The sequence below is a fragment of the Nomascus leucogenys genome, chromosome 4, assembly GCF_006542625.1.
Source record: "Nomascus leucogenys isolate Asia chromosome 4, Asia_NLE_v1, whole genome shotgun sequence".
NCBI classification, from domain to species: Eukaryota; Metazoa; Chordata; class Mammalia; order Primates; family Hylobatidae; genus Nomascus; species Nomascus leucogenys.
Genome location: NC_044384.1, coordinates 55719750 through 55741816, shown reverse-complemented (window position 1 = coordinate 55741816; position 22067 = coordinate 55719750). Strand labels below are relative to the sequence as shown.

General features: G+C 41.1%; 1 protein-coding gene and 1 non-coding gene across 4 annotated transcripts in view; one reads left to right on the top strand and one right to left on the bottom strand.

The window, feature by feature from the left end:
* Window positions 1-20544, top strand: part of TTC39C (tetratricopeptide repeat domain 39C) — a 121315-nt gene extending 100771 nt beyond the window's left edge. Inside the window, exons 8-14 of one of the 3 annotated variants that reach the window (XM_012506333.2) lie at window positions 3179-3286; window positions 8804-8913; window positions 10409-10532; window positions 13870-13967; window positions 15297-15401; window positions 16846-16884; window positions 17437-20544. In XM_012506333.2, the coding sequence (XP_012361787.2) occupies window positions 3179-3286; window positions 8804-8913; window positions 10409-10532; window positions 13870-13967; window positions 15297-15401; window positions 16846-16884; window positions 17437-17526 (674 nt within the window). In that variant the 3' untranslated portion in view covers window positions 17527-20544. The remainder of the gene's footprint in view (window positions 1-3178; window positions 3287-8803; window positions 8914-10408; window positions 10533-13869; window positions 13968-15296; window positions 15402-16845; window positions 16885-17436) is intronic. The other 2 variants (XM_012506334.2, XM_030810641.1) reach the window with 2 other exon arrangements.
* LOC115834849 lies at window positions 9140-9255 on the bottom strand. The gene has a single exon (XR_004029850.1). It is a non-coding gene; the product is annotated as a U5 spliceosomal RNA (small nuclear RNA).
* Window positions 20545-22067: the final 1523 nt, after the last annotated feature.

Sequence of the window (22067 nt, the reverse complement as noted above, 5' to 3'; positions counted from 1 at the left end):
TCTTTGTTCCTCCTTCCCACCAATGTTTACTTGAGAAGAAAAATAGGAGACAGGAGATAGTTGGACTCAAGTCCCAGTGTTTTTCACCAACTAGCTCTGAGACCTTGGACAAGTTGCCCAAACCTTCCTAGCCACATAGTTGCCATTGGAGTTAAGGTGCCTCCCCTTGTAGCTGCTGTGAGGTTTAGATGACATGACGTGTGAAACCTCATGCAGGGGGCCTGGCACGGAAGGCCCTCCATACATGTTAGCTGCCACCTTCTGCTTCTCCCTTACTGGAGAGACAGTCACAAACAAACCTGGAAGGATTTATCTGCCTAAGATTTTCCCCATTCTCCTCCAGAATTGTTGCTATGGGTCTTTGCTGACTGCATTAAAACTCTGATCCTGTTACATTAGTAACTGCAAAATCTTTCTGTGTAACAGTTTCTCCATTGTGCTGGGAAGAGTAAACACAACTTTGAACTTGAAACAAAAAAAAATTTTAAATAAGGGACTCAGACTTTTCAGAGTTTCAGCTTAGCTAATGCTACAGGGTCACATCATGTAGCACATAAAAAGGAATGACAGAGGCAAAGAGAAAGGAGAAATGATGAGATAGTGATGAGACTCCAAAGGGAAATTGAGACTTAAAAAGCTTTCTGCGGAGGGACAGGGAAGTGGAGACAGAATGCTCAGGGAAGCAGTTGACACCTGTCAGTTTGGGGGGATCAGGCCCTGTGCTGCCTGCCACTTGCTTTGCCTGCTGTGGACACAATTGTCTTCCTGAATCCTTTTAAGGAAAACTGAAAACCAAAAGATTGCGAACTGCCCAATAAACAGTATTACATTGTAAATGCCTGTTGTGGTTTAAAAAGAGGAAATGATGTATAATCCAGTGGAAAATGTGTTTTTGTGTCTTCTACACTCTGCTGGAGCTCTGCTTAGTAGCCGTAATATAGAATGAAATGTGTTTCAAAGAACTTGAATGAAAAACTCTAGCTTTGATGGCCTTTTGTTGGTGCATCATTTCAAGTCCTATGACAGGATAGGATGTTAGAGCAGAAGGAATCTTAGAAATCACCCAACCCAGGCCTTAGGAAGGTTAACTCAGGAGTTGGTAGTAACTCGGGCTTCCAATTCAGGCTCAGAAGCTTGAGTTTAGTACTTTTTTCTGAGTTATTCCTGACTTATTCCTGAGTTATTCCCGACTTATTTCTGAGTTATTCCTGACTTACTCCTGAATTATTCCTGACTTATTCCTGAGTCAGTGCTTCCTTCCATCTCTATTTTGTATTTAATTCAAATCTTTCTCCGCTATCTATGCTAGGATAAAAATAATCAGCCCAGGCCGGGCACGGTGGCTCACGCCTGTAATCCTAGCCCTTTGGGAGGCTGAGGGGGGCAGATCGCCTAAAGCCAGGACTTCGAGACCAGCCAGGTCAGCATGGTGAAACCCCGTCTTTACCAAAAATACAAAAATTAGCCAGGCATGGTGGTGGGTGTCTATAATCTCAGCTACTCAGCAGGCTGAGGCAGGAGAGTGGCTTGAACCCGGGAGGCAGAGGTTGCAGTGACCTGAGATCCCACCACTGCACTCCAGCCTGGGTGACAGAGTGAGACTCTGTTTCAAAAAAAAGCCCAAATTTGTACTCTAAACTATGTCAACATCACATCCCATAGAATTTGACAGTGAATTTTCTGAAGTGTATATCTCACCCACTCTTCCTCCCACAGTTTAAATGGCAAGTCTCAGTTTATACAATTACGTAGTGATGCACCTGATAACAGAATTTTTTTTTTATGGAGGCAGTATCATGTAAAGGAAAGTGTGTTGGATTTTGATCCACAGTTCTTCCTTCTTAGCTGTATGGCTTCAGCAGGTAACGTACCTCTTGATACCTTAGTGTTTTTTTTTGTTTTTTTTTTTTATAAGACAAGGTCTCACTCTGTCATCCAGGCTGGAGTGCAGTGGTGCAGTCTCAGCTCATTGCAGCCCAGACCTCCACGACTCAGGTGATCCTCCCACCCCAGTCTCCCAAGTAGCTGGAATGACAGGCGTGCACCATCACGCCTGGCTAATTTTTTATAGGGATGGGGTTTCACCATGTTGCCTAAGCTGGTCTGGATCTCCTGGGCTCAAGCGATCCTCCCACCTCAGCCTCCCAGAGTGCTAGGATTACAGGCATAGGATTAGTCCTTGCTAATACAAGGACACTATTAGCCACCTTTGCAAGGTTGTCATAAGGATTAGAGAGCGTTACATGAAGTGCTTACCACAGCATTGGCACACATTAGGGGCTCAGGTGATGGGGGATACTGTGATGAAAAGTGGGAATAAAATCCTTTACATTTTAGTTGCTGAAGTTCCTTACTAGAATGCCCATCTAACTGTTTTGATCCGGGAAGGTGGGGTTCTTTCACTACCAGCGTGCTGAGGGAAGGTAGGGAAATGCCTAATTTCTCATTGGCTTGCTGTCTAGATCTTATAAAGTTTTGAGAATGAGTAGGCCGAGCACGGTGGCTCACACCTGTAATCCCAGCACTTTGGGAGGCTGAGGTGGGCAGGTCACTTGAGGTCAGGAGTTCAAGACCAGCCTAGCCAACATGGCGAAACCCTGTCTCTACTAAGATTACAAAAATCAGCCGGGCATGGTGGTGGGTGCCTGTAATCCCAGCTACTTGGGAGGCTGAGGCAGGAGAATTGCTTGAACCCAGGGGGCAGAGGTTGCAGTGAGCCGAGATCGTGCCACTGCACTCCAACCTGGGCGACAGAGCAAGACTCCGTCTAAAAAAAAAAAGAATGAGTGGTAGTCACTGAGTACATAATTGAGTGGTGTTGCTTCCACTGTTTCTTATTGCACCTGTGTGTACTCTTGGAGAAGTACTGCTGTGCTTGGGTTAACCTCACGACTGTTAGGATGTAAATTGGAGTGTCTTTCTAGAAATCTTTATGCCATTCTCTTCTGTGCTGTTTTATTGGTTGTCTGACTCAAACCTAAGTGCCTTGTCTAATTCAAACTTTACATTGAAAGTATTTAAGGGAAAAAATAATTTCTTAGATTTTCAGGTTAAAGTTTTTTACGCATTTCATAGAACATGCACAGAGAATGATCGGCATATCAGAGACTCATGGCTTAAATATGGGTCATAGAGCTCAGAACTTTAGGGTCATGTGCTAAAAATATTTCTTTCATAGGTTGGTGCAGCATGATAGAGCTCAATTTCAAGGATGCATTTGATTCCTTTGAGAGGCTAAAAAATGAGTCCAGGTGGTCCCAGTGCTATTATGCCTACTTGACTGCAGGTGAGTCGCCCATGGTCCCTCAGTGTGCCTCTCTCTGTCGTGAATTAGCTCGCCTGACGTGGGCAGATGGGAGAACGATGGCAGGAGGAAGCAAAAGTTGTACCCTTCCACAGCCTTCCCCAGCATGTTAATGTTTTGTGCAACCAAGTAAATAGTGCTAGAATACTGTGTTCACTGACCTAGGTGAACACCCAGAAATTCAGTAGTGTCCAGGGTGCCCCTTCACCACATGCTTCCCCTCTGGGCCTGGCTTGGTCCTGTTTTCTGTTTTGGAAATTCATATTGTGAGATCTTCCCAGTTATTGTACATTTTGCCCTAAGTTGCCTCAACCTGTCTCTATCCCTTTACTTAATATGCTATGTTTTTTATTGGGATTCTGAAGAGTTTTTAAGAATTGAACAGTCTTTTTTCATTGTGTTAATTTTTTTTTGAGTCTGGGTCTTGCTCTTTTTCCCAGGTTGAAGTGCAGTGGCCTGATCACAGCTCACTATAGCCTTAACCTCCCAGGCTCAAGTGATCCTCCTGCCTCAGTCTCCAGAGTAGCTGGGACTGCAGGCATGCCCCACCACGCCCAGCCAATTTAAAAAAAAAAATTTGTAGCAACAAGGTCTTGCTATGGTGCCCAGGCTAATCTCTAACTCCTGGCCTCAAGTGATCCTCCTGCCTCAGCCTCCCAAAGCACTGGGATTATAGGCATGAGCCACAGAGCCTGAACTGTGCTAATATTTTTGTTTGGTTAGTGCCCTGGTTACAAAGTTGCATAGGTCTGAGTCATCTGCTCCAACCTTGTTTTACCTCCTAACTCTATTATATTTGCAGTGTAATATTTCAGATGCAAGGTATTTACATTGCATATCGTTATTAACACCTGTATTCTGTTTTGAGTGTTTGTTTGCCCTTGTATGAGGGAATAGAGATGTGCTGCCACCTGGTGGCCAAAGTAGTTCTCTGCATCCTTCAATACCTAAAGGGCCATGTGATTCAGAGTTGTAGAGGTGTGGAATTGAAGAAAGCCAAGCGGTTGTACATTTTCTGCCTTTAAGCAACTTCATGGAAGCCTTTTCTGGTTTATGTAATGAACTCTCCTCTTGGAGCCACATAAGTGGTTTTTTTACGTAAAATTCAAGGCTAATCCAAACATTATTTTCAATACCTTCTTATTCTTAACGTTCAGATTTAATGAACCATCTTCCACTTCCATTCTGCCCTCTTAACTGATCTATTTAAAATAAGATAGGATTGATTAACATTGACCAATAAGGATATTCTGGATATCTTAAATTCTCTATAAAATTGCATCGGTCCATTAGCAGTCCCCTTTTGTCCATATTCTGCATTGCAATCCCTATTGACAGGCGTGTTCTCATGGCTCTGTCCCTGATGTTTGAATAAGCTTATTTTTCATATACTGGATAATATGCTATGTCTCACACTTAAAGGGTTGTTGTATAGAATTTGAAGACATCTCAGACGAAAGTAGCAGCTATTTGTTGAGTGACTCAGTGTGTTTAATACGTTGAAGAGTGGATGAACCCAGATTGAATGGCCCAGAAAAGAGAGGCCTGCACACAACTCAGTGGCCATTAGGTGTAATTGGGCCACACAGTCGATGGTGGACAGCTATTTATTTTTTCATCTCTGTTGAGTTTCAAATACATAAATGTACGGTGTGGCTGTATAGAGGAACATTAATTCCCACCCCCCCAATATTTGGCAATCCCAGAACCATACCAATCATAGGAGATGATAAGCATGAAAGATTCTGATATCTGTTTGTGCATTGGGATTTTGTAGAGAGGATAAGATGTGGGTGAATAGCTCCACTACAAAGAGTACATGAGGCAAGGCCAAGGCAGGCTGATCATGAGGTCAAGAGATCAAGACCATCCTGGTCAACATGGTGAAACCCCGTCTCTACTAAAAATACAAAAATAAGCCAGGCGTGGTGGCGCACACCTGTAGTCCCAGCTGCTTGGGAGGCTGAGGCAGGTGAATCACTTGAACCTGGGAGGCAGAGGTTGCAGTGAGCTGAGATCGCTCCACTGCACTCCAGCCTGGCAACAGAGTGAGACTCTGTCTCAAAAACGAAAGAGTACATGAGGCAGGGAAGGAGCACCATTACACCGTCCTGCAGGAGCTGCCATTTGGGCTGGCCGTGAGCTAGAGGGGATGGGCATTCAGGGGCCCCAAACACTGCCACCAGGGCTTAGCTCCCCAGCATGTTAATGTTTTGTGTGACTATGTCAATAGTTTTGTACTTTTAAAAATTGTGATAAAATATGTAGCATCATTTACCATTTGAACTTTTTTAGGTGTATGTGTCAGTAACTCCAGATAACACTCAGATTGTTTTGCAAACATCACCAGCATCCATCTCTGGAACTCCTTCATCATCCCAAACTCTACCCATTAAACAGGAACTCCCCATTCACTTTTTCCCCAAGACCCTGGTTACCACGCTTCTACTTCCTGTCTCTATGAATTTAAGTAATCCACCTACCTCGTGCATAAGTGAAATATGTTTGTCCTTTTGTGTCTGGCTTATTTCACTTAGTATAATGTCCTCAAGGTTCATCCATGTTGTAACATGTGACAGGATCTCCTTCCTTTTTTCAGGCTGAATAATATTCCATTGTATGTATATGGCACATTGTTCGTCCATTCATTCATTGATGGACATTTGGGTTGTTTCCATCTTTTAGCTATTGTGTGGAGTGCTTACCTGGAACATTGTTATACAGATATCTGTTCCAGTCCTTGCTTTTAGTACCTTTGGGTAGATACCTAGAAGTAGATTAGCATGATCATATACCTCTACTATTCCTGCAACTTTTCTGTAAGTTTGAAATTATATCAAAATTATAAGTTACCAAAAATATTAGAATATCACATATGGGATTGTGTATACTTAGTCTTATTGGAAGAGTCAGTCATCCTAAGCTCTGTTCAGGCCTCATATTTTAGGATAAACCAGAGTTCCGTGACTTTAAACATCTGCATCTTTTAAAGCAACTATCTGGCTGGGGATGGTGGCTCACCCCTGTAATCCCAGCACTTTGGGAGGCCGAGGCGCACGGATCACCTGAGGTTGGGAGTTTGAGACCAGCCCGACCAACAACCAACATGAAGAAACTCCATCTCTACTAAAAATAAAAAATTAGCCGGGTGTGGTGGTGCATGCCTGTAATCCCAGCTACTCAGGAGACTGAGGCAGAAGAATTGCTTGAACCCAGGAGGCAGAAGTTGCAGTGAGCCAAGATCGTGCCATTGCACTCCGGCCTGGGCAACTAGAGCAAAACTCTGTCTAAAAAAAAAAAAAAAAAAAAAAATCTATGTATAATTTTACTGCAAGAGAAATAGGTGGTGTTTGTTCTTCAGAGTCTGAGGTATGGATGTTATAAACCTTTGGGGTGGTTCAGATACTGTTGCTGTTTATGACTGGCTTTAATTATGCGACTCTATAAGAATGTTCTCAATGATCTGAGGAACACCTCAAGCTAGGGACAGCAGAAATATATTCTTTTTCATTGATTTACTGTGTGACCTTAGGCAATGCTCAGCTTTTCCAGATCTTTGCATCCTCTGATCTAAAAATAATGGGGTTGGTTGCACAGTACAGCCACTGAGCTTCATTCTGGTTTGGAAATGTTACAGCTGCAATTGATAAGGTCATTTTGGACCAGAGATGCCCGAGTGACGGGAAAGGAGTTGTCCCTTCCTTTGAATATTCAGCCTCATCACTCTTAATCCCAGTAGGAAGAACCTGCCGTCTTTCCCATTGTCTTTGCGTCCTCAGCTCTCTCCGAGCCTCAATTCTTGGACCCCTGGGCTCTGCCGATGGTAGCCTATCCTGGTACGTGCACGTCTGGGATAGGTGACTGCTTGACCATGCCCAAATGCGAGTATGGGACCAACCTACTTTTAGGGGTGCTCAAGTAAAGAAGGGGGAACTAGCCAGGCACAGTGGCTCACGCCTGTAATCCCAGCACTTTGGGAGGCCGAGGCAGGCATATCACGAAGTCAAGAGGCCAATATGGTGAAACCCCATCTCTATTAAAAATACAAAAATTAGCTGGGCATGGTGGTACGTGCCTGTAGTCCCAGCTACTCAGGAGGCTGAGGCAGGAGAATTGCTTGAACCCGGGAGGTGGAGGTTGCAGTGAGCCGAGATCACACCACTGCACTCCTGCCTGGTGACAGAGCAAGACTTCATCTCAAAAAAGAAAAAAAAAAGGGAACTAGCAAATCAACTTTAGTGCATTCCAACTGGGGAGTGAAAAACCACATGTGATCTAACAAAAATGAATAGAAATTGATTCGGCACCATCAGAGTTGAGAGGAAAGGACAGAGCTGTGTTAAAATGTCAAGCAGGTAGTGAGGCTGCAGCCGGTGCAAAGTTTGCATAAGGGACAGAGAAGACACAGCAAAGGGAGGATCATGAAATCTTTGGGGCCTGAGGTGAGAAGAAGGTGTGCACACGATCAAAATCTCACTCATTCCTCAAGACTCTGCTCGACCTCTCCTAGCTCCTTACAGCGTCTGGTCACTCCGGAGAGAAATGATCCCTTCTCTTTCTGAGCCTTCTAAAAACCACTTTGGTTCTCCTACCCTGACTACTCCCTATCACTACATACATTGCAGCTTGTGGGACCCTATGTGCATGTGTGAGCATGTGTGATCTTTTCAATTGTAATTTCAGTTTCTTTAGGGTTCAAGCACATGTGTTTCTTTTTCACATTCTTGCTGGTGGCTTATAGGTAGTAGGCAGCCAAGGAACTTGGACAGGACAGATGGATGACTTCCTAGGACAGAGAAATCCTCCTTCCACCACGAAGCTTTCATGATCCTCTGGGCTCTTCATTGTTCTTTCCTAGGTTCCTATTTATTCCACTTTCTGAGTATGTGAGCCCTAACTAGGTTGTACACTGTGACAGTAGCTAAAGATTTTGTTATGTGAAAAACTGTCTCCCCAACAAGAGGACAAGGACCATGGCTTTCCCCAGGTCCCCTAAAAGCTCTGGGAACACAGGAACCTGGAAAATAGTTGAAGGACTGCAGGATGGTGCAGTCCTTTGTGGAATGGTCTTTTTTTTTTTTTTTCTGAGACAGAGTCTCATTCTGTCGCCCAGGCTGGAGTGCAGTGGTGCGATCTCGGCTCATTGCAACCTCTGCCTCCTAAGTTCAAGCAATTCTCCTGCCTCAGCCTCCCAAGTAGCTGGAATTACAGGCATGTGCCACCATGCCTGGCTAATTTTTGTGTTTTTAGCAGAGATGGGGTTTCGCCATGTTGGCCAGGCTGGTCTCGAAATCCTGACCTCAGGTGATCCACTCGCCTCAGCCTTCCAAAGTGCTGGGATTACTGGCATGAGCCACCATGTCCAGCCCATTGTGGAATAGTCTTTAAACATATTTGCTCCTGCTTTTTTTTTTTTTTTCCAAGTATTATCACTTCAGGTATCCCTTATGGCATTTTCCCTGACTTGTACTTAATAAATATAATTATGGTTTCTTACAGTTTGTCAGGGAGCCACTGGTGATGTGGATGGGGCACAGATTGTCTTTAAAGAAGTTCAGAAACTCTTCAAAAGGAAAAACAATCAGATTGAACAGTTCTCGGTGAAAAAGGTATGTTGGAGCCTATTGATCTGGTGTATTACTTATGATGGGCATTTGTAACCAACACTGCCTTGGCCAGCTTTAGGAAATTATATTCAAGGCTGCCTGTTTACTTGCCACATAAAGTGCAGTTCACCGCCATGCAGAGGATTCTCTCCATGATTGTACATCTGCTCTGAATAGAAGATTCTTGCCTTGCTGCAAATAATGAAAGCAGATTTTTAAAAAATTGATTAGCCCTGCAGATACAGGGCCTCAAAAAATTGGGTTAAGGCTCAGAATGGTTCCCCTTCATGGAAATCTTTAGCAAAAGGTGAAAGATGTATATGATCTGAAGGGTAACTGGAGTATACTTTTTTTTTAATTTTAATGAAGACTTTTTTTATTTTAATGGAGACATTATACATTCTGCAGAGCTAACAAACACGCCTCTAGAGAGAAGGGATCAGTCTAAAGAATTGGGTGGTTTTGGAAGAATACAAATTGGCAGGGCCTAGTGAGAAATGCAGGCTGTCTGGGGTTGAGAATAGAGAACACATCACATTTTGATGTAATAAAAAGGTAGTGTCATAGTGTCACAGTTGCCAGCAGAAAGGTCCAAGACTGTAGAGACAGTATTCCTAATGTATTCTGTACTTCTGTGAATACAGTGTTGCCGTATTACCTTGAGTTACATAGTGTCTTATATCCTGAATTATCGGTTATTTTAGTTTTATGTGTTTTTATTGAATGAACATTTAATGAAGCTTTTGAGTATAAATTGGATTATAATGTACAGCAGAGAGCACTGGCACTCAGTAGAAAATTTTAAAATCAAGAGAACTGTGACTAAAAGGCATCTAGTCTTAGTTCCTTTGGTGTGTGTAAGCCCGTTGAATTATTAGCTGTCACCAAGCTTTATAAATTCCGTCGATCTAAATGCACGTAAATCTAGTTTCATCCCCAAGTTTTCAGAATATACACTGCATCTTTTTTGTTTTTGTTTTTGAGACGGAGTTTTGCTCTTGTTGCCCAGGCTGGAGTGCAATGGCGCAATCTTGGCTCACTGCAACCTCCACCTCCCGGGTTCAAGCAGTTCTTCTGCCTCAGCCTCCTGAGTAGCTGGGATTACAGGCATGTGCCACCACACCCGGCTAATTTTGTATTTTTAGTAGAGACGGGGTTTCTCCATGCTGGTCAGGCTGGTCTCAAACTCCTGACCTCAGGTGATCTGCCTGCCTTGGCCTCCCAAAGTGCTGGGATTACAGGCGTGAGCCACCATGCCTCGCCCTACCCTGCATTTTGATAGTAGGTTCAGTTGAATAATGAATGAAAGGCATAATTTCCAGTCTGTCAAAAATTGAAAGCAACATTTTTTATAGAGAGAAGAATTGTTATTCTTAGCTTTGAAGGAGAGGGTCATTCACATTGATGATGAACTGTGTGCTTTTAAAGTGTCCGAGGTATGTTTTTTACTTGAATTTGTTTTTGAAAAATGTAGCCTGTTTATTCTAACTCCTTGCAGGCAGAGCGATTTCGGAAGCAAACCCCAACCAAAGCACTCTGTGTGTTGGCATCCATCGAAGTGTTGTACTTGTGGAAAGCTCTTCCAAACTGTTCCTTCCCCAACCTGCAGAGGATGAGTCAAGGTAAAAAATTTAAAAAAACCCAAAACTGTCTACTGGACACACTGGCTTCTTCTGTCAGTGCTGTATTCTTCAGTTTCCCGTTTATTTCATGTTTATCTCATTGGAGTCAGGGAGAGTACACATCTCTCCTTCTTAGATAGAGGGTGTTGTGATGAAGAAAATCCTGTCACTTGGGTGATGGGAGGAGGAGGCAGCACTGCTGTGGACAGATATGCTTGCCTTAAACATGTGATGCTTTTGTTATAAATGTTATTAATTCTGTAGCTGTGGGAGTTGCTGGAAGCATACATTTTTTCCCACCTTGAGAGTACTTTGTTTCCTTTAGGTGTGATTCACATAAATAAAAAGATACTAAAGTGTGGCCTGGTGGGGTGGTTCACACCTGTAATCCCAGCACTTTGGAAGGCCGAGGCAGGCAGATGGCTTGAGCCAAGAGTTTGAGACCAGCCTGAGCAACATGGTGAAACCCTGTCTCTACTAAAAATACAAAAATTATCTGGGCGTGGTGGTGTGCACTTATAGTCCCAGCTACTTGGGAGACTGAGGTGGGAAGATCACTTGAGCCCAGGATATCGAGGCTGCAGTGAGCTTTGCTCATGCTCCACCACTGCAGCCTAAATGACAAGAGTGAGATCCTGCCTACAAAAGAAAAAAGGAAAAAAAAGAAATACGTTCTTCTTCATATATGTGCTGTGTTTTCCCAAGAAACTTAGTATTGACAATGTAGACATCATATTCCAGAAATAGTTTGTAAGCCACTGTAGAAAATTTTTCAGATTTTTCTCCACTTACTCTTGTTTTTGACCAAATATAGCACGATCCATTGTGCCACATATTTTTATCATCAGATTTCCTGCAAATCCCTTTTGCCTATTTCTTTAAAAAACAAAACAAAACAAAAACAAAAACGAAAAGGTCCTTCCTCAAATGTGAAAACAAAACATTGCCAATTGCCAATGTTGCTTTTCCAGAGATCAAAGGAATGAAACTCCGTAAGAAGTTTTGTACGGTGGCCCTGTAATTCGAGTAGATGTGTAACCCTCCCAAGGAGGAACTGGCAAGGAAACAATATTCTTGGATGTGTTAAATTCTGCTATGTTCTTTTTAATTTTTTTTTTTTAATTTTTAGAGACAGGTCTCATTCTGTCACCCAGGCTGGGTGCAATGGTGTGTTCATAACTCATTGCAGCCTCAAACTCCTGGGCTCAAGTGGTCCTTCCACCTCAGTCTCCTGAGTAGCTGGGATTACAGGCGTGTGCTACTGCACCTGGCTGCTGTATTTATTTTTAAAGGAGTTGCATAATTCAAAACCCCTCCCTTCCTATTGAAGCAAGTATAGAACATCTATAAATGTCTAACTCAAAGGAACAATGAAGAATATTAAGTATTTTTTTAATACACAAGTACAGGATCACATATTTAGAGATAAAATACAAATGCAAATATCAGGTAGGCAGTAATTAACATTCACAAAAACAATTACCAGTTAAGTGAGATTTGACAAAATATTCTCTGAACCCCTTTCCAGGTATCAAAATGAAAAAACTAACAACAAAGATGTGTGCCTGGAAGGGAAGACAGACAGTATCTGAAGTGAGCATGAGATCATTCTCTAATATCTTTGCTAAATTTAACCCAGTTCTCAGGTCTATTAATTAGATTATATCATTCCTCAATGGTAAGCAGTGATGGTACAAACTGATCCAACCACATACAGTACAATGAAGATCTTTGTAGAGAAAGTTATGTTGCAGAAAAAAGCAATATTGGCAATGTAGATCATAGGCATTTATTAAACTCGCATCATGCCCTCTCAGTTTTGTGCATTTAGCTTATCAGAGTCCCCATCCATAGCTCCCTGTACCGGCAGAACTAGTGAGAATCCTATATCCTTGTCTTGTTGTTTCATCCATAACCTTTCCCCACCCACCTGCCCTTCTCCACTGCATTCTTCCTTTGTGTTGTTTTTTGCTGTTCGTGTTTTGTGTTTTTGAGACAGGGTCATGCTCTGTCGCCCAGGCTGGGGTGTAGTGCACAATCATGGCTCACTGCAACCTCTGCCTCCCTGGCTTAAGCAATCCTCCAACCTCAGCCTCCTGAGTAGCTGGGACTACAGGGGCATGCCACTACACCCAGCTATTAAAAAAAAATTGTAGAGATAGGGTCTTGCCATGTTGCCTAGGTTGGTCTTCAACTTCTGGGCTCAAGTGATCCTCCCGCTTTGGTCTTCCAAACTGTGGGGATTCCGAGCATGAGCCACCATGCCCAGCTACACTGTAAACATGTTTGTTTTCTAGGCACTGCAGGCAGAGTGATCCTGTTAAAACCTAATCATGTTGTGTCACTCTTCCCAGAATCCTCTGTGGTCTCTCATCTCATTCAGAATAAAAGCCCAATTCCATTCAGCAGCAGGCAGTGCTCCCAGTCTGTAAGCCCCGAGGCCATTGTCCCTCCCTGCTCTTCTCCCTTGCTCAGCACGGTCCTCCTCCCTGCTCTCGGACACACCTGGCCCCTGTGCCTTTGCACTTGCTCTTCTCTCTGAGAAGGAATTTTTTGTTTGTTTTGTTGTTGTATTCTAAGCACCTAGAATTGCCTGGCAAACAGGTGCTCAATAAATATTGAATGAATGAATTAGTGTAATGAATGAATGAATGAACAAGTGAATGAACTGCATTAAGGTTTCCTTGATGTTGCCGCCTTAAGAGTCTCTGAGTTCTTTTTCGTATGAGCGTATTCCCGGCCTGGCTTTCTGGGGCAACTCCTGCTTCTACAAGATCAGCTTCTATTCTTCACATTTACCTCTTCCTCTCGCCTTCAAATTACTTGTTCTGTAACTTCAGTTCTCTCTCTCTCTATCTATATATAATATTATATAAAATATAAATATGTATATATAAAATAGTAAGATATATATCTTATTGAATCTCAGTATCTTTATTAGTCTTTGGAAATAATGGTGTTACTTCCTTTCTTCCTCATCAGCCCCATCATGTTTCCATTCTGCATCTTTCTCATTTTCTTGGAAAACTCCCATAACATTCTCTAACCTATGTGTCCATCCCCCACAGCTTGCTGTTGAAGTGGAGGGGTCAGTTCTCATCCTCTCCCACTGACTAGTAGAGTACCTCATACAAACATGGAAAGGTGCCTATGGCATGGCAATTTAATGTGAAGTCATTTTTAAGAAATTAACATAACTTCTTTTATTTAGAGCAGTTTTAGGTTCATATCAGGAGGCAGAAACATGAACTGAAACATTTACCTCACTCTTCATGATATTGAAGGAATTAAGTGAATGCATTTCCTTACTGCTGTGTTCACTCCCCTTCTTTTTAAGCTTGCCATGAAGTGGATGACTCATCTGTTGTTGGATTAAAGTATTTGCTTCTTGGTGCCATACACAAATGTCTAGGAAACTCAGAAGATGCTGTTCAGGTAAACTGTTAATGTTGTCAGGGCTGAAGAAAATAAGTCACGAACACCTACATAGGTGCTTGTGAATAAGAAAAATGAAAAAGCACTGAACAAAACCGAACCTCCCACTATAAACTTTATCCAATTGATTTGATTAATGCCATCTTCTCAGATGCTGGAAGTTGATGATGGTTAATACTAGTTTTTAATTAACTTGAGATTCTTAGAATGCTTCTTTATATATGGCCTCCGTTTCTGGCACTAGTATTTATCAAAGATGACAGCCTCCACTGGAGAGAGGAGGACATGAGGAGGCAGACAGTTTTGAAGGAGCGGAGTGAAGCCTCATAGTTAGATAAGAACAAAAATGATCAGACATGTCAGTGTGCATTCAGTTTTCTCTCTTTATAACTGCGGATTATTGATGCAGCCCTGGGGGTCGAGCGAGAGAGTTGTTTTTTTTGTTTGATTGCTTGTTTTGGAGAAGTATATATCAGTGTTACTTTGACTACTCTTTGAAAGAATCAGTGTACGGTGGCCGGGCGTGGTGGCTCACACCTGTAATCCCAGCACTTTGGGAGGCCAAGGTGGGTGGATCACTTGAGGTCAGGAGTTTGAGACCAGCCTGGCCAACATGGTGGAACCCCGTCTCTACTGAAAATACAAAAATTAGCCGGGTGTGGTGGCGTGCACCTGTAATCCCAGCTACTCAGGAGGCTGAGGCACGAGAATTGCTTGAACCCAGGAGGCAGAGGTTGCAGCGAGCTGAGATTGTACCACTGTACTCCAGCCTGGGCGACAGAGCGAGACTTCATCTCAAAAAAAAAAAAAGAATTACTGTACAGTAATAGGAGACTTTTGGCTTTTAAATCCTGGATGATAATGTCCTTGTAAGTTTAATCTTTCAGTATGGGCTTATGATAATTACAGCCCTAAATAGCTTATTTTAGATCAAATTCTTATGTGCTAGCAAGATACAGTCAAGATGCATGTCAAGAGATCGTAGTTACCTTGTGTGTTTTCTGTTTTAAATATTAAAATGGGATGTTTAGACTCTTAGATGCAGGTAAAAGATGTTCTCAGTGATAAAATCAATAGAAGCTAATACGTCCCCTGGAAAAACAGTAGCACAAATTAGGCAGTCCAATATATTCTGAGGAATGCACATCAGGCAGCATGTAAAGGACTTCTAAGATGTAGATAGGAAAGAATGAAGATGAGGAAAGAAGAGAAAATCTGATCTAGAAAACAGAGTATGAGTCCCCCTTCCCGCCCCCTCTTGAAGATTATAATAAGCCTTATGCTAAGTAGGAGAATGAATTCATCCAATAACATTTGCATTCCTTTCAGTACTTCCAGCGAGCTGTTAAAGATGAATTGTGTCGTCAGAATAACTTATATGTTCAGCCATATGCCTGTTATGAACTTGGCTGTCTTCTATTAGACAAACCAGAGGTAAGGTCTTATATATATAATATGATATATATTTTTAATGATGTTCAACAAAAACGTGGCAGTGAGCAAACACAAAGCACCCTTCATTTAAAACAAACTGGACACAGTGTTCTTCATTTTGTTTTCCTTGATTTTACTTAGAATGAGTCCAAGAAGTTAGTAATACTACCTTACTATCTTTAAGGAGGTAATTTCTTCCCTAGCATTCAAATTACAGTCATACATCTCTTAATGACATGCTGAGAAGTGCACTGTTAGGCGATTCCTTCCGTATGCAAACGTCACAGAGAACTTACACAAACCTAGGTGGTATCACCTACTACACAACCAGGCTGTATCTATAGCCTATTGCTTCTGGGCTGTAATCGTGTACAGCATGTTACTGTATTGAATACTGTAGGCAACCATAACACAATGTTAAGTATTTGTGTATCTAAATATAGAAAAAGTGTAGTAAAAATACAGTTTTTAAAAGATAAAATATGGCCAGGCTCAGTGGCTCATGACTGTAATCCCAGCAGTTTGGGAGGCTGAGGTGGGGGTATCACTTGAGCCCAAAAGTTCAAAACCAACCTGGGCAACAAAATGAAACTTCATCTCTGCAAAAAAAAAAAAAAAAAAAAAAAAAGCAAAAAGCATAGTCAGGCATGGCAGCATGTGCCTGTAGTCCCAGTTAACCTAGGGGGCTGAGGTGAGAGGATCTCTGGAGCTTGAGGTTGCAGTGAACCATGATTGTGCCACTGCACTCCAGCCTGAGCAATAGAGCAAGACCCTGTCTCAAAAGAAAAAAAAATAGTTTATAGCTATATATAACTTACTGATTCAGATAAAACTTTTTGATAATCATTAATTTTAAGATTGTTTAGTAAGACTTTAACCTAAGATATTATATCTTAGAGTTTGCCTTTTATAGACTATGAAAAATTATTTATCAAGTAATTATATATCAAGTAATGTCCTCATGTAAATGAATAAACATCTTTATATTAAAAAATACTGGGGCTGGGTGCAGCGGCTCACACCTGTAATCCCAGCACTTCGGGAGGCCAAGGTGGGTGGATCGCTTGAGGTTTGAGACCAACCTGGCCAACAGAGCTAAACCCCATCTCTACTAAAAATACAAAAATTAGCTGGGCATAGTGGCAGGTGCCTGTAATCCCAGCTACTCAGGAGGCTAAGGCAGGAGAATTGCTTGAACATGGGAGGCAGAGGTTGCAGTGAGCCAAGATCATGCCACTGCATACCACACTCCAGCCTGGACAACAGAGTGAAACTCCATCTCAAAAAAAAAAAAAAATATTGGAGTCATTATACTTGAATGAACAGTTGACTCATTGCTATGTCTACTGTGAATTGTTTTAATTAACATAGCCTCCTATTATACCATTTTCTGCCTGCGTATATATAAACACAGATTTTATGGGATAATGTGTTTTTCTTATAGACTGTAGGAAGAGGCAGAGCACTACTTCTTCAAGCAAAGGTAAATATCCTGAATCTACCTTTCTCCAGTGGCCATTCTTATCCCATACAGTGTATCCCTGAGTCTGAATTCAAGAAAGTTTGTGCAGTGATGTTCTGGTTGGTAATATTTCCAGAAAGGAAAAATGACAACCAATTGAATCAGTGAGTTTTAAGGGACATTACAAGATCATAAGGAACTCCGATGAAATTGTTCATCCTGTTTTAGAAACACTCTTAGTTTTTGGGTGGGAAGATAACTTTTGATTTTATAACTATGTCCCTGAATTAAGAATTTCTAATAGTAACTTATATTGAGCACAACGTAAGGCTACTTTTTCAAGAATAACATCAGGAAAATTGTCCAAAGAGAACATTATTGACATTCAGTTGACATTTTTAAAAATGAATACAAAGTTTGAGGTTTGAGTAATATGAAAATCAAGTGGATGGGAAACCTTTACTGGGAGTGTCGAGATTTTACTTTGGGAAATGCAAAATTGAGTATGCTTTATACCACAGCACCCTGTGCAAGCTTAGCTAACAGAGTGCATAAATATCTTTGCTCTTACAGGAGGATTTCTCTGGCTACGACTTTGAAAACAGATTGCATGTCCGCATCCATGCTGCTTTGGCCTCTCTGAGGGAATTGGTTCCTCAGTGACAGACCCGGAACACCCGCTCTGTCCCTCCCCACCCAGGGTCTGCACTTTAAAATAAAAGCAGAGGACAAAGCTCTTGTGAAGATGGGCTTTTCTTCTGAAAACCACCTGTGCCAGGGACACAATTTCCCAGTTAAGCTGACATATTAAAGATCTCCTCTTTTAAACATGTAGCTAAAAAGTAATAATGATGTTGAGGAGGATGATGATGGTATTAATAACTAACCACCTGGGGAGAGGGTTAAGTGACCTTGCTCAAACGTTTTAGTTTTGTGATTTATTATTTTTAAAATAAAATCAAACGGAACATCCAACCCAAGATCCTGTAGGAACACCTACCTTAAGCACATATCTGAATGGGTAACATGACGAGGTACCTGTAAAATTATTAACAATATCATGACATAGCATTTATATTTGTGTTTTGAAAAAATAAAAGTGCTTTCTAGTGTTTTACTTTATCCTCAAAATACTCCAGTGAATAACATAGCACAGATATTCTTAACCCCACTTTGCAGACAGTGAAACTCAGGCACAAAAAGGCAAATTGACTTATCCCAATTAATTATTCCTGTTATCAGCAGAGCAATGAATAGAAAGCAGATCTCCTGACCACCAACTGACTGTTCTTTTATTGTAAAAATAATTCATGTTAATAGGCCAGAATTCCGTGTTTTACTTATTAAAAGAACAAAATCTTCAGCTGAAGTTATGTCACCAGAAATACTCATCTCCAGATTGTCTTACAGAATGTTTCAAAGCGATGGACACTCTTTTTCCTTTGAAAGCCAACCAAGTAAGAGCAAATATTAATAGAAGATAATTTTACAACTAAAAGTGTGATTCTTTTGCTAATCTATTAGCCTAGTCTATAGATTAGACAAACAGTATCTACATTTTAGGAGTTTACCTTTCTTTGTGAAGATTGTCAAATTCCCAACTTTTGGAAATCTTTTGACACATTACTTGAAAAGGTTATTCGTGAATGAACATAGATTTTGGCCTCAAAATATTTGCTGGTGGAACATTTGCTGGGCTACACAGTGCCAGGATTTAATCATTTTCCCCTTAGCTCAGGTTATTTAGATATTATAAAAGGAATTCCAAGTTATTTTTTTATTCTTCATTGCTAATTTTTGTCATTTAATTTACCTCCATGGCCGGTACTGCAAACCTGTGGTTTTGAAGAATCTAAATACCTCAGTCACTTTTAAGAATCTCTGCCATAATTTGGCTCAATGTTTAAGGTTAGATTTTTAAAGAAATTTTTATTGAGCTAAAGGATATCATTTTAGGGTATCATTTATTTACAAATTCTTTTGGCTGAAACATGATCTCATATTAATATTTTAATATTTCTTTTCAAAATAAAACATGAGAAAAGCAAGTAGAATGTTGGCACATTTAATCTGATTTGACCTTGTTTTGAGGGAATAGTCATAATTTCTTTGAAAGAAGTTATTTCTTACTGATTTTAGCTAAACTGTATTCATATTTCTTCATCTCTGTTACCATTTTTCAGTAGACTGTTTCCAAAATGTTTATTCACATTGACTTTATTCCTGATGTGAATTCGGTGTGGGTTTTAGATAATAGTAAGAGAGAAGAGATTGCTCTCCTATATTCAGTGAATGAGAAGGGAACTTTTTTTCTGAAGAGCAAAATTGGTGTCCAAAAATATTGGATATCTGTTTTTTGTTTTTTTTTTTTTTTTTGAGACAGAGTCTCGCTCTGTCACTCAGGCTGGAGTGATCTTGGCTCACTGCAACCTCTGCCTCCCGAGTTCACGCCATTCTGCTGCCTCAGCCTCCCAAGTAGCTGGGACTACAGGTGCCCACAACCACACCCGGCTAATGTTTTTTTGTATTTTTAGTAGAGATGGGGTTTCACCGTGTTAGCCAGGATTGTCTCCATCTCCTGACCTCGTGATCTGCCCACCTCGGCCTCCCAAAGTGCTGGGATTACTGGCTTGAGCCACCTTGCCCGGCCTGGACATCTGGTTTTAACTAGATGGAAGGGAAGAACATTATGAATATTTAAAATATGGCTGTTGCCATTTTGCTGTCTTCTTAACATGCAGCATAGGTGACGAGCTTTTCTGTCATGATCATGGAGCATTCTGAATCATGACATTTTTGTTTGAGAGTTCATTCTTGAATTTTCAGTTCAAAATATTGTTTGAACTATTATTCCACATTCAAAGATTATATAAGGTCCTGTGCTTTTGAATCTTTTTCAAAAAATTTATTTCTGCCTGCTTAAAAAAAATACTTTTATTTCCCCACACAGAGTTCAGGATTTCAGATTAGTTTGTGTTCAGCTCACTTAACTGGATAGACAATTTTGCAACACCATCCTGTAGGTTTTCTTTACTAGTCAAAAGTGTAGGTCTTTTTAAAATTTTTAATCTTTATTTTTATTTTTTTTTTTGAAACGGAGTCTCACTCTGTTGCCCAGGCTGGAGTGCAGTGGTGTGATCTGCGCTCACTGCAACCTCTGTCGCCTGGGTTTAAGCGATTCTTCTGCCTGAGCCTCCCAAGTAGCTGGGATTACAGGTTCCTGCCACCGCGCCTGGCTAATTTTTGTAGTTTTAGTAGAGACAGGGTTTTACCACCTTGGCCAGGCTGATCTTGAACTCCTGACCTCATGATCCACCCACCTTGGCCTCTCAAAATGCTTACAGGCATGAACCACTGTGACCAGCCAGGTCTTTTTTTTTTTAGAGAGTCTATCCTAGGCTTGGTACAGATGGTGCCTGTGGTAAATCTGTGTTAATATGGTGGTAGACCATGGAGAGTGGGTAGATGGAGCTTCTAGACTCCAAAACAGCAAAACCACAGTGAGAGTACACTGTCCCATTAGGTTGACTGAAGTCTGAGTACATTTTCTGGCCTGCGTGCTGTGACTCATCCAATCTGTGAACTGATTGTGATCTGCTTGGTAACTTGGTTTGGTGTAAACTGCTCTTAACCCTTTGCTGATGAAGAAAATAATCATATAAGTGGAACTATTTGCATCTATGTGTGCTTATTTTTTTATGTTGTCATCACTCATTCCTTCCCCTGTCCTATTTTGGAGGCTCTCAATGGATCTTCTAACTTATAAATGTCAAATATATTTTTGTATTAGATTGTGCCTATGATGAGAGAAATCTCTAATGTATATTTTATGTATGCTGAACACATTTTTATAATTTGACACACTTGGAGGCATGGTCTAGTAATAATAATGTAATATGTACCTTGCTGGTTAATATAACTAAGATTTTACCTTTATTGGGTTAGGTATCTTTTTTTATTTTAGCACCTGATAGCTGTCTTCTACTGAGTAAAGGATTATAACTTTTAGATGTCACAGAAAATTAGAGTATTTATTGTCACATATTGTGTAAGTCAATTATTTACTGAATTTGCACTTTTCTGTCTCTGCCAACTAAAGTTAAAGGACAAGTCATATCTGATTTTTTAAAATGAGCACATGCGCATGCATGCACACACACATGCACACACACACCTTTGCTGTGTAAACTTTTCCAGTGGATTTCTTCCTTAAGCAAATCATGGTGGCAAGTATTCAAATATGGTTTTCACTATGAAGATACGCATTCACAAAATCATGATGTACTGTTTTGGTTTCTGTGGATGGTATATTTTGTAGAAAGAAAATTGTTAAATCAAGACCATCCGAGAAGATATATAGTCGAGGCAGATACTTTAGAAGATAGAAGAGGAAATGCAGAAAGAGAGAAGGATAAGGGGAGCAAAAGTTGGTTCATAACAGATATGCTCCTTTTTCAGTAAAGTATGCAGAAATCACCAAGAGCACAATTTAACTGGCTTTCTTGTGAAAGCTAGCAAGGGGGCTGAACTCTGTCACCTAGTTGACTTGGGTATGAAATAGAAGCAACACACTTGAAACCCAGGTGACCTCTACGTAATGCCTAATTCCTCCTCCCAGAGGCCAGTGGTTGTCAATTTCTGTGTTTTACCTAGAGATTCTGATTCGATAGGTCTAGGTAGGGCTGGGGAAGGCATTTTTAACAAGCTCCTGGGATGATTTCTTATGCAGGTGATGTGGATTAGAGAAACATTGCCCTATTCATCTTTTGTTAAGGATTTAGTAAATCTGGGAGAAGAGTCAAACACAAGCAGAATTACATAGAATTATATAGCAAGGATAAGTCATAGAGCATACATCATGGGGCCACTGAGAAAATGCTTCTAACCCACTGGCTTCCTAAAGTAGGAGATTTCTGAGATGAGCTCTAAAGGAGAAGCAGGATGCAGTCAGGTGAAAACACTTGCTGGAGCAGCATCCAAGGCCTTGGACCTAATGAGCAAAAGCACAGAGGTGACAAGCGACCTGTGTGTTAAGACTCTGGAGGGTCAAGTGTGAATCAAATGGTGAGAGATGAAATACGAGAAGTATGCAGAGGCCACACCCACAACCATGGACTTCCATAGGGTAAGGATTTGGGGTGTGGGAGAGGGGCAGTAGAAGGTACATTTGCGTTTTAAATCACTGGTGACCAAAAAATAACATA